The sequence below is a fragment of the Cornus florida genome, unplaced genomic scaffold (assembly GCF_030987335.1).
Source record: "Cornus florida cultivar Cherokee Brave unplaced genomic scaffold, ASM3098733v1 CherokeeBrave_3.0.0_Hap2_Chr11, whole genome shotgun sequence".
Taxonomy (NCBI): domain Eukaryota; kingdom Viridiplantae; phylum Streptophyta; class Magnoliopsida; order Cornales; family Cornaceae; genus Cornus; species Cornus florida.
The window spans coordinates 112825680-112838766 of NW_026775581.1; the positions used below are offsets into that span (position 1 = coordinate 112825680).

General features: G+C 36.3%; 1 protein-coding gene across 1 annotated transcript in view; it reads right to left on the reverse strand.

Moving 5' to 3' along the window:
• The window catches only part of LOC132285341 (protein CASP), a 35386-nt gene that overhangs the window by 13366 nt on the left and 8933 nt on the right, over positions 1-13087 (reverse strand). The window contains exon 8 of the mRNA XM_059787525.1: positions 2847-2902. Coding sequence (XP_059643508.1) covers positions 2847-2902 — 56 coding nt within the window. The remainder of the gene's footprint in view (positions 1-2846; positions 2903-13087) is intronic.

Below are 13087 nucleotides of genomic sequence, written 5' to 3' on the forward strand. Positions count from 1 at the left end.
ACTTCGCATTTGCATCCTTTTTTCCAATTCAGTCACCATTTGTGAACTTCATGCAACTAAGCAAAGCACAGAGCAGAAATTCTGAATTTAATATTCACCAATTCCACGAAGATGATTACAAGCCTTTTTATGGGCTTAAAACTCCAATAAACAATCTTAACAATTACAATAAATCTCAAACCTTAGTTAAAATTTAGAAGAATGACAACCAAGCAAAGAAAAATATAGAAAACCATAATCGTACACTGCTACAATAGCACGAGGAGTAACAATCTATAATGACACAATATGGTGGCATGAATGGTACTGCTTCAGTAAAATACCTCCACAATAGCTTCTTTATTTTAAGGATAAAAACTATTAAGTAAATAAAGCACATTATATATGATTCAATGAAGGCCACAACCTTTCCATTGGGTTTCCAAAATCTATATATTAGTCCAGCCAACTTATAGAGACATCACCAATTCCCCTCTGCTGAAACAACTCGACTCCTGTGAGTTAGGAGCAGGTCTAAGAATGTCATTAGGTAGAGAGATTCGTTAAATCAGTAAAAAGCTTTTCTTCCAAAACCACTTCAAAGCTTGCAAGTCTGGAAAAGGATTATACTTCTTAGAACCACCTAGAAAAAACGAGTGTTGACAAATCCAGCATGATGCACATCACAATCACACATCTATGTTTGAACCAAAAGTGTTTACAAAGTTCAAGTGGCAAAACAGCACATATAATTGTCTCATCGTTTTGACAATGCCAAGTGTTACTGGATGCAGTTTATCGACCTTTGACTTTGTGTTAGTGAACCAAGCACAAGATATGACTCTGGTGTCTGGGGGTGGTTCAATCTTCAATATCAATGATATCAAATAGTATAACTCCCAGTGTCGATCACCAATGAACATACTTGTCCTCCACATCCAACCCTTGACTGGAATTTCTTTCCTCTACTACTTTTGGTTCTTAGACTCTTTAGTTTCCTTTGTGCTTCTCAGTTGACTTCACTTGACACCCACGCACGGAAGTTCATTCATTCTGAGTTGTTGTTTTCCCTTTTGAAGACCCCAAAAAGGACTTTTCGTAACTCCTCTTCCATCGAGTAACTGAGACTTCAGATTTGTGATTTCAGTCTCTGCTGATTAACAGAGATCATAACATCTTGGTTCCATGGAAATTCCAATCACTTAACCAAGATATGAAACTTTACTGCATGCTCTGATGCAGAAACTCCCTTGCACTAAACCAGCTCACTACAACAGGAGCATGATCATAGCATGCTACAGTAAAATAAATAGAATGTCACTATAGGAGCTTGCTACCTCAATTTCTCTACTTACATGATGAAAACTACAAATACATAAAGCCCAATATGACTTGTAATTAAAAAACCTATCAACCAAGACCACCAGAGATTTTTCCTCACACCAGAATAGCTTCTGAATCATATGGAATCAACAACATTCATTTGGGGAATCCAAACCCCATGATATTTGACAAGCCAGCTTCTACCAATAATTAAACTTGAAATATATTATATGTTAACTTATTGAGCTAAACAATAAAGATAGCTATTGTGACCAGAAAGAAGTTGTCGTTCATTTAGGTTTATGCTCTTTTGGCAGGATTTTGAAACTACATTTACAATTTCAAGGATGTAGTCAAATAACATTGCTCTTTATGCACAAACCTCAGGGTTAAGGATCCTTGAGATTTGAAATCCCACCACTTTCCACATTCTCTCATTTCCCCAACACCCCTCAAAGTAGAGTAAAAAATAAATAAAATAAAATAAAACAGAGAGAGAGAAACGAAAAAAAAAAAAAAGAGGATGCGAAATGCCAATTATTGTGCTTATTCTTTTCTTCCCTAAGTAACTATTGTGCTTAATGCATCCATAAAAAGGAGCAGAAACATAATGGATTTTACACCTGTGTCGAACTCAAAAGAGCACAATATTGCCCAACCTAAGCCAAAATGCCGAGAGAGAAAAACAAAATAAAAAATAGAACATAGAAGTTGGGCTGATTTAAATACTAGACATAAATTCAAATTCCTTCATAGCATCAAGCTGGCAGTTCTAAGCTGGCCAGACAATTTTAAATTTCCATTAATTTGGCCAATGTTTAAACCAAGCGTGAGGATACAGGTTCGAAAATGAGAGCCACTCCCAGTCCCACCACCCCACCTACCAGCACTAGATGATGGCCTTTTCTTTTTTCGACCAATTTTCTCATATGTTCAACTACATTTTTGTCAATCCAAAAATCCAAATTCTTATTCAAAATTTTAAAAACTATCCTAATTCGTTTTTGTGGCCCATATCAAACTTTGACTAAGAGTCAAATAAAAGGTTCCTTAGTAAACCAAATCATAACTTAATTAACTTATGGAAGTTGATCATACTTTTGAAGAATTACTTTTAAAAAATTAATGGGAGATGACTATTGCATCTGAGCTGCTCAAATTCCATATACCCAACACATGATTGTGGAACGAGCCAACCATTGCAAGCTCAACTCCAATGCTTGGTTCCAGTGGTCCATATCTCATCCAGTAAATCAAACATAGAATCAAAAACTTAATATTACAATATTGTTTACTAAAGAGTAAGAGATTAACAAATGATGTGATTTAGAACATCATCAATCTGAAATCATGTGATCCAAAATTCTCGCCATAAGCTAACAACCTTACAGAATCAAATAGTTACAACAAGACAGAAACACGCTACTGCCATATCTTTGGATGTCTAAATAGTTAAACCAAACTGAGGGGGAGGAAACAGGGAAGAGGGAACAAAGAGTCTGAATGAATGCAAATGTACAGATATTGATAGTTGATAACCTCACCTTTTCTTATTTCCATTATCTTCATTTGCTGATTGTAACTGAGAACGTAGAAGTCCCTGCAAAAGTTCAAATGAAAATTTGGGTCACTCAACCAATTTTACTGAAGAACCCACGAGAAAAGGAGTAAAATAGGCAAACCTTCTTCTCCAATCTGAAGATATTAAAAATAGAAAATGTAATTTTAGAAACAAAAAAAAAAAAAAAGGGACATTGATTGAAGATAAATTGATCCTACATGAGGCTGTGCAATCAAGACCGCTCAACGACCAAGCTCTAAGACACAATGATGAGAAGCTCGTCATAAATAGCTAAATAGCTAGAAAGAGGTTACAGCAGTGTATAGAAGCTAGTGCATTCTTTTTATTGTTATTGTTCTTAACTTCTTAGTTCTAATTTTATTACTTTTTGGCAGAGAAGGTTAATGCATTTAGCAACACAGCAAAGATAAGTTGCTCTGCATGTTCAATGGTTGGCAACAACCTGAGAAAGGCCCTTCATCTATAAAAAGCAATTGTACAAGCTAGTAAGCTACAACAACTTATCCAGAGTTCAAGAACCCTGGTTTTGGTGGATACAGGTGTGGGTAGATCAAACAGAATTACAAGAAAATTTTGATACTTCAGATTGCAAGTTTCTCCTATGCTTTTCAAAAGGTCATGCTTCCCGTGTACAATCAAAGATCACTATACTTGTCCTCTTCTGGTACAGCAGGAGACAGCTATAACTACCAAAAATGGTTCCTAAAAATCTAAAATCTTGCAATCCGAGATGGACCTGTCCAGGCCAGAAACCTTAACAATAGAACCTGCTTTACATAAAAGCCAATCCACCAAGAAAAGTAGGATTATTTGGGGTGCGCAGAGGAAGAAAAATGTTCATAAATTGGCAATTGATTACTTGTTCAGCAAGACAAAGAAAGAAATGAAAGCAGCTTCTAAGATAATATCTCTGTCAAGGTAGACATGGAATTAGAGTTCCACATGGAACTTTCTTGAAGATAAACTGATCCGTGGAGAATAACATGTTGCGCAAATTTTGTATTATATTGCTGGTTTTTTAAAACCATTTCTACCTAGAAAGATATAAGAAAAAAAAAGCTGCAATATATTCAACTTTGTTAGCAGAGTACGGCACCCGTGAAATAAGATTTCTTTTTCATCCAAATTAATTTTGGTTACAATGGTAATAATTAATTTTTTTTTTTGACAAGTAAAAAATTTTATAAAGAAAGCGCTCAGAAGGGGAGCGATACACTGGTAATAATTATTAATATCTGCATGTTATCTGCTAATTTTGCAAATGCATAACATTGCACCAAATGCATAACAATCATATTCTAGAATAACATTTTGTTTTCACTTGTTTTGAAGAACTAATGTAATAAAAGGAACATAACAAACATTCAAGGAAAAAAAAGGAACATAACAAAAGATCTCTATGTACAATTAGGGGTGGCAAACGCGCGAGTTGGGTCGGGTTTGGTCGGTGTCAAATATGGGCGGGTCGAATATGGGTTGTGACCCATATTCAACCCGCTTGTAATGGGTTAAATATGGGTTGGGTCAAAATGGGACGGGTCAACCCGTCATGACCCACCAACCCGTTTTAGGAAAAAGAAATGTTATTATTTTGGATAATCTCATTATTATAGTTTTTTTTTTTATTTTAGATGGATAAAAGCTTGTAAAAATATGAATCGGTAATTGTAAATTCTCCAAATTATTTTGAAAATTCTTTAAATTTATAATATTTTATTTTATGACTAGACATGCATGAAGGTAAGATATATATAAATATATATATATATATATATGAAATCAACTATTAAGCTTTTTATAGAATAAATAATTAAATGAATAAATCGGGTATTCCTATATACATAATACACATGAATACATTGTATATGTGTTGTGGATGTAGCAGAGTAATACTATAGTACTACAAAGAATTTTAGAGAGAGAAAGAGGATGATGAGAGAGAATCTTAGAGAGAGAGTGGAAGAGAGAGAATTTGGGATCGTGTGAGATAATTTTAGAGAGGAAGAATAGGTGAATTTGAGTCCAATAGATGATGTAAAACTGTCTTTCTTATATAATGGGAGAAATATGGGTCAAAATGGGTGACCCATATTCAACCCATTTAACCCTCTAGAAAAATGGGTTAAATATTATTTGCCCATTTTGACCCTTTTTTTTTAAATGGTTCACCCATATCCATTTTTAAATGGGCGGGTTGGTGGGTCATGACCCATTTTGCCACCCCTATGTTCAATTATATAATAAGCTTGAGCCTTTAATCTATATACTTGAGTTTGAGAGAAGCCTGAATGCCTCATTCATCATGCAGATTCTCAAGAAAAGAGGTGAGGTTAACTTGAGTTTTTTTTTTTTTTTTTTTTTGATAAGTCACTTGAGGAGTTTTGACTAATTAGCTCAGTGGGGAGCAGGCTGCAAGGCACTGTCTTGGAATCTCATAACATATTGATTGGGAAGGAAAAACCTTAATGCAATGCAATTCTAGTGCCCAATGAGAACACAAAACCAATACTGCGTTATGACAAAAACTATTATCACGTAGATAAAATATTAAAATAAAGAACGGTGTTAAGAACCTGCAAGAAACCAATAAAGGGGAAAAAAAGAAATAAAAAACAAAAAATGAAGAGGAAGTTGTGAGATATAAATACATTTTGGGGAGATTGTGAAAAATATATATTTTGTAAATTGGCTAATTTCGTTGTCAAAACAAGTCCGATCGAGTTGTAATTTTTCAATTCAAAATTTCAAGATTGAAGATCGGATGCGGATTTGAAGATGTTCAAGTGTTCATGGTTTACTAAACTTCGGGATGATGAGAACAATGCTTTAGAAAGTTTTGTAAGTTAGTGAGAACACTTGGGAAGATTTTGGAAGTTTTCCTTGGAAGAAAAACATCATGTCCAACTAGAACTGGTTCAAGAATATTCGACAGGTTCAACTTTTAGGGTTCTATGGAAAAATTCAAGATTGGGCATCTAGAACCGGTTCAAGAATTCCTGAACCGGTTCAAGAATCTTACGGATTCTTCGAATTCCTTGCTGCCCTTCTTGAACCGGTTCAAGAAGTCCTGATCAGTTTATAGCTTCAGCTTCCTTAATTCTTTTTTATTCCTTTTTGAACCCAACTTCCTTCCAAGTCCTATGCACGAAATTTTCTAGGTCTTCCTAACTTCTATATAATGCCTCTTTCATTCAACATTGAGGTACGACTTTTGCATACAAAATTCAGATCTAATTGAGAGCCATCTTTGAGAGATTTTTATTCAGAAAATCAATCTGATTTTTCTGATTTTATTTTTGAGAGCACACATATAAACACAGGAGTGATTTAGGAGTATTGTTCTCTATCTCATCGGAATTGGAGCATAATTGAAGATTCAGAGATTCCGAAAAGCAGAATTCATTCATTCTTCATCAAATCCAGATCTTGAAGAAAAGAGGTGAAGCGATCACACTTTGAAGAGGTCAAAGTATTCGTGGAGTGTTGTTTGATCTACCTGCAACTCTTGTGCAGAGATCAAGAGTAAGCCTGAGGTCGAGAGCTGTTGGAGGAAGAATAGGGCTTTGGCTGATATTGCGGAGATTGATCGATTGGAAGGGGAGGGTGCTATTACGGAATCTCAACGCAATAGAAGAGCAGCTTGCCAGACAAAATGTGAGGAGATTGCTCTTTTGGAGGAAATCTCGTGGCGTCAGAAATCTCGGGCATTATGGCTCAAAGAGGGGGATCGTAATACGAAGTTTTTTCACAGAACTGCTAATGCTAATAGGAGGAGCAATCATATTGGGCGGATGTGTGTGGATGGTGCTGTTTTGTCTTCAGAGGAGGAGGTGCGAAGTGCTATTGTCTCTTTCTATCAAAGACTTTATTCTGAGCCTCTTCGTTGGAGACCTCGTCTAGATGGTCTTCACTTCGATTCTATTTCTGCCTTGGAGAGAGATGGGCTGGAAAATCCTTTTTCGGAGGAGGAAGTGCTGAAGGCTTTAAAGAGTTGCAATGGTGATAAGGCTCCAGGTCCTGATGGTTTCACGATGAGATTTTTGTTGGAAAGCTGGGAGGTGGTACGGTACGAGATTATGGGCACTTTTCATGAGTTCCATTCCACGGGGCGATTTGAGAAATCGCTTAACGCATCTTTTATTGCCCTTATTCCTAAAAAGGGTGGTGCTTCTAATATCAAGGATTTTAGACCCATTAGTCTGATCGGGTGCATTTACAAGATCATTGCAAAAGTCCTTGCCTTTAGATTGAGGGAGGTCCTGGATGGAGTTATCTCTGAGTCTCAGAATGCTTTCGTTGGGGGTAGACAGATTCTGGATTCCGCTCTTATTGCTAGCGAATGTGTGGATTCTAGACTTCGTAGTGGGACTCCTGGTGTTCTGTGCAAGCTGGATATTGAGAAAGCCTATGATCATGTTTGCTAGAATTTCCTGTTCTATCTGTTGGAGAGGATGGGTTTTGGTGAGAGATGAAGGAAGTGGATTGTTTCTTGTGTTTCCACTGTCAGGTTTTCGGTGTTAGTGAATGGCTCTCCTTCGGGGTTCTTTGGCAGTTCTCGTGGGTTGAGACAGGGGGATCCTCTCTCCCCTTTTCTTTTTATTATTGTTATGGAGGCCCTTAGCAGGCTGATGAGAAGGGCGGTGGATTTGGGTTTTCTTAGGGGTTTCAAGATTGGCCCTGAATCAGTTCAGCAGTTGGAGATCTCTCATTTACTTTTTGCGGATGACACTATTGTTTTTTGTGAGGCTGATATATCCCAGTTGAGGTATCTGAGATGTGTTTTGGTTTGTTTCCAGGCTGTTTCTGGTTTGAAAGTTAACGTGGGAAAGAGTGTGATTGTTCCTGTGGGGGACGTTCAGGAGGTGGACACTCTAGCTGCTGTTCTAGGATGTGGGACGCAACGCTTTCCCATCTCGTACTTGGGTTTGCCGCTGGGGGCCTCGGCTAGGAGGGTGGGAAGTTGGAACCCGGTGATTGAGCGGGTCGAGAGAAGATTAGCGGGTTGAAAAAAACAATATCTGTCAAAGGGCGGTAAAGTTACGTTAGTGAAGAGCACTTTGTCAAGCCTTCCAACGTACTTTCTTTCGCTGTTTCGTATTCCAGCCTCTATTGTTGGAAGACTAGAAATGCTCCAACGTAATTTCCTTTGGGGGGGTCGCGGAGAAGAGTTCAAGTATCATCTTGTCAAATGGGAACAAGTTTGCAGGCCTATTCGGTTGGGAGGGCTTGGAATTAGGAGATTGGCCCTTTTCAATTGTGCTCTTCTTGGTAAGTGGCTTTGGAGATTTGGTAAGGAAAGACATAGATTATGGAGAAGGGTTATCTCATGTCGCTTTGGGGAGGAGAGAGGAGGGTGGTCAGTTAGACCAGTCAGGTCTGTTAGCGGAGTGGGGGTGTGGAGGGCCATTGGTAAGGGGTGGGATGCCTTTTCCAAACATATTAGATTCAGAGTTCGGGATGGAAGAACTGTCCGGTTTTAGGAGGATCCATGGTGTGATGATAGGCCTTTGGCCCTATTGTTTCCCAGGCTTTTCAGGATTGCTGTTGACAAACATGCAATGGTTGCTGACTACTATCGCCTTGATAGTGGAAGGTTGTCTTGGGATGTGCGTTTCCGGCGAGCTTTTCAAGATTGGGAGCTGGATGATGTCATTGGGTTTTTAGCTCTCCTTTACGGACAGGAGGTGGAGGGGTCTGGGGCAGATTCCTTGATTTGGGTGCCTTCTTCTCAGGGGATGTTCCAGGTTCGGTCCTTTTTTGTGTGCCTTTCTGGTTTTCATGGTACCTCATTCCCATGGAAGACGGTGTGGAGGTCTAAGGCGCCTCTTAGGGTGGCCTTTTTTGTGTGGACTGCAGCTTGGAGTAAGATTTTGACTTTGGACAATTTGAGGAAGCGAAGGCATATCATTGTTAATAGGTGTTGTCTTTGCAAGATTAATGGGGAGTCGGCGGATCATCTTTTGTTGCACTGTCCTGTGGCTTATGATTGCTGGAGTTTGATGTATGGCCTGTTTGGTATTCATTGGGTCATGCCTCGGTCATCTTGGGAGTTGCTAGATATGTGGAGGGGCCAATGGGTGGGGGCTCAGGTCAGAGTTTTTTTGGAGGGTGATCCTTTTTTGTATTTGGTGGAGCCTTTGGAGAGAGCGTAATGGAAGATCTTTTGAGGGAAAGGAATCCTCCATCGGGGTGTTAAAATTTTCTATCATTTGTAATTTGTTTTGTTGGGGTCAGGGGAGAGACTACTCCTCTCTTGAGGAGATTGTTGATTTTATGAGCTCTTTGAATTCATAGGCTCCGTTTTGTCTTTGTATAGTTTGGGGCGCGTTCCCCTTTTGAACGCTTTTAATACAATTTACTTATCAAAAAAAAAAAGCAAAGCCAAGGATTGTCAGCGATTGATTTTTGGTACAACGATAGGGTGTGAGCCTGAGTCAAAGTTCGGTGTACTTTGCTTCAAACATAGTGGATCGTTTTTCTCTAAGACAGCACAGTCCAACGAGGTTTTCCCCGCAACAATTAGTCTATTATACCAATTGGGGTTTCCTCGCTAAAAATCCTGGTGCCATCTCTCAAATCTTATTTGCTTTGTGGTTTGATTTTAGTTTTATTTCAATTAAATTAAAATAAGCAAAAATTGGATAAAGGAGCAAGTAAAATCTATTCACCATCCATCTAGGTTATTTATCCATATTATATTCCACAACCATTCCGCTGCGTACAAACTCACAAGTGGTATCAGAGCCATCCTCTATACATTGAGTTGGTCCTTGTGAAATTTTTTTTTTAATAAAAAAAAAAATCTCTGTTTTTGTTTTCAAAATTTAATATGGATAGCATTCTCAAGGAAGGTGGATCTATTCAACTTACTCCTTTGTTTGATGGTGATAACTATGCTTTTTTGGAAACCTAACATAACAGCTTTTCTTATGACTCAAGGTAAATATGTTTGGGTTGCAATTGAAAAATGTTATAAAAAACCTACAGTCACAAAGGATGGTGTAACCATTGAAAATAAATAGTCTGAGTGGACTCAAGCTAAGAAAGAATGCTTAAGAAGGAAACACTTAAGCTTTATTTTCTTTATTCAAATCTGTTGTCTAATCTGAGTTAGCTCGTATTGCTCATTGTAAAATTGCAAAGGAAGCATGGAACATCCTTCACCTTACCCATGAGGGTACAAATGAAGTCAAATCTTCAAATTTTGAGATGCTTGTGTTTCAATTTGAAAATCTTAAGATGGAAGAAAATGAAACATTTTCTGAGTTTTACATGAGACTCAACCATATTGTGTGTGGCCTACCTGGGAAAGAAAGTGACAAATAAGAAGATTAATAAGAAAAATTTTAGGTCTTTGCCTGAAAGGTTCAGAATCAAAGTTGAAACACTGCAAGCAACTCAAAACATTGCTACCATGCAAGTTGATGAGGTTGTAGGTCATATTAAGAATTATGAGATGAAGTACTATGAAAATTCCCAAAAACCTAAAGACTTAGCCCTAAAAGCTTCAAAGTCTGAGGTTAGGTATGATAGTGAGTCTGATGAAGAAATTGCCCTCATCACTAGGAAGTTTAGAAATTTGATCAAGTCTGAAAAGATGAACGCACTTAAGAAAGGGGGAGAGTCAAGGTTTAGGAAAAGAGTGTCTTCATCTAGGGGAAGTGAGAGACAAGATAAAAGGAGAGAAAAGGAGTCTAAAGAAAATGAGATTAAATGTTGAACGTGGTGGTATAGGTCATACATCAACAGTTTGTCCAAGTCCTAAAAATAGCTTTCTTGCTAAGAAAGAATCCAAAGATAAAAATAAAGGAAAAGTAATGAAAGTTTCAGTTTCTAAGAATAATGATGCTGCCTTTTCTGATGATGATTCTTCTTATGATAATGATAATCCTCTTGCTTTTGTTGCTATTGTGAATAATGATGCTTCTAAAAGATTTTCTTTGTCTGACACAGATGACTCAGATTTTGAGGACATAGCAAAACCTAATGATGAAAATTGTTACATGGAAGCAACAAAGGAGAATTATGATAAAGCCTTCAATGAGTTGTATGTTATATATGTTCAAACAAAGAAAGGCTTCAATAAGCAAGGTAGAGAATTGAAAGAACTTGAGAAGCAAATAGATGCTCTGAAGAAGGAAAGTGAACAAAAAAAGGAGGAGATTGAAGATCTTCAAGGAAAGGTAAGATTCCTAGAAGGTGAGGTAAGTCAATTAAATTCTGCAAAAGAATTTCTTGTTTATAAATTGAAATTGAATTGAAATTGAATTGAAAAAGTCACAAGAGAAATTGATTGGATTTACTTCTGGGCAGATTAAACTTGATGAGATAATTAATGTTGGTAAGAAAGTGAATGACAAAACTTGCTTAGGTTTTAATGAGGCTTCATCTAGTAGTAAGGGTAAACCTGTTTTTGTGTAACCCAATAACTTGAATGTGCCTAAAAATAAATCTAAGGTTGCTAATTCATCACATGCTAATATGTCTTATATGCCTACTATTTTGCATTGCACTTATTGTGGTAGGAATGGACATAACCAATATTATTGCTATAGGACGAGAAGAGAATCTTTTTCTGAATTTCATGCTTATGGTTCTTATGCTAAAAATAGGGTTCATGCTAGAAAGCAAAATTTTGTGAATCAACACAAAAATTCTCATGTTAAGAATTACTCAAACAAGAAAAATGTTGGAATTGAAAAGTCTTTTCAAAAGTTGAATGTAAAGACTGTGTGGATCGAAAAGGAAGACTTGGTTAAATATGTGCCTGTTGATGCTAGGGTACTTGCTCATATTAGGTCTATTGGTGCAAACCCCCCTAACTAAGTCCTAAAGAGATTTTTATGGTCATGGACTATGCTTTGATGAATATCTTGTTTCCATTGGACCATATCTTGTAGTTTAGGATTTAGGTTGTTTTTCTTTCATGAGAAAGTGATGATCATATTTTTCTTGTCAATGCATGAGTGATAATTATTTCTCTTGAATTAATTATTTTTTAATGCAAATCCCACGACACATGATTATTTGATGAAAAGATTCTTAATGTGTAATCTATATGTTGAAAGACAATTTGCTTTGTTTATTTTTTTTTAGAGATGAGTCTCTTGAGTTCATATTTTTCATGTGCACTAGTCCAACTTTGAGAAAATTTAGTTGAGAATCATTGTGAAGTTGACTAGGTCATATTGCTCATAAAAGCTACAAGCATATAAAGGTTATTGTTTAAAAAAAAAAAAAAAAAAAAAAGAGCATGTGTTTTAAAAATAAAAATGAAAAATTTCAGCATGAAAAGAAAAGAAAAATCAAAAAAATGCTGAAAATCTTTGCTAAGGAAAAGGCTACCTATTGAGACTAGTTCGAAAGCACCTACTAGACTTTGAAGATGAGCTAATTGAGTAAAAAGAAAGGAGGAGACAAGTCGAAATAGGGAATTGTTGTCTACTCTTTAGAGTGAAAGCCGTCTTGCTTAGTAAAATTTGCTTAAAATAATTTTATCTTGATGTTTTTCGATCAATATGATTTAGACAGTTGGTCAATGTGATTTGATTAAAATTTGATGAGGTTGGATTACACACACACATATGAACTTGCTAGGCAAATTTCTAAATCTTCATAAAAATTGCAAGTTGAATTTCATGTTGTGATTGCATGCTTGAGAATTGATTGGATTGAATAATCTGTGGTGTCTAAAAATTTCATATTTTTAAATTCTCTTAAATTCTTCAAAAAAATTTGGATCTCATGTATGCTTGAAATTCATGAAAATTGTTATCTCATAATTTTTGTGCAAATATCAGAAAAATGAAAAAATTTGAAAAATGAAAAAAAATCCAAAAAAATTTCCCTTTTAGTTTCTTTTAGGAATTTTCGTTTTTAGATGGAGATATCATATGTATAATTTTGAGCATGATTGGTCTTATTTATCATGTGGATGGAACATGTGTTATCTTGGATACTTGTCTTTGGTTCCATTGCTACTATATATCATCATGTTTTTATATTTATTGCAATATCTTATGCATGGATGATAGTTTTGATCTCTCTTCTTTTTATATCTCCCACATTATTTCTTTTCTTTCTTTGTTGAGCTTTATTTGTCAATTTATAACAAAAAGGAGCAGAAGTGTGCACACTTGAGGAGGAGAGTTTTTAGAATTGAGGGGGAGATATATATATACATTGATATATTCATATTGATAT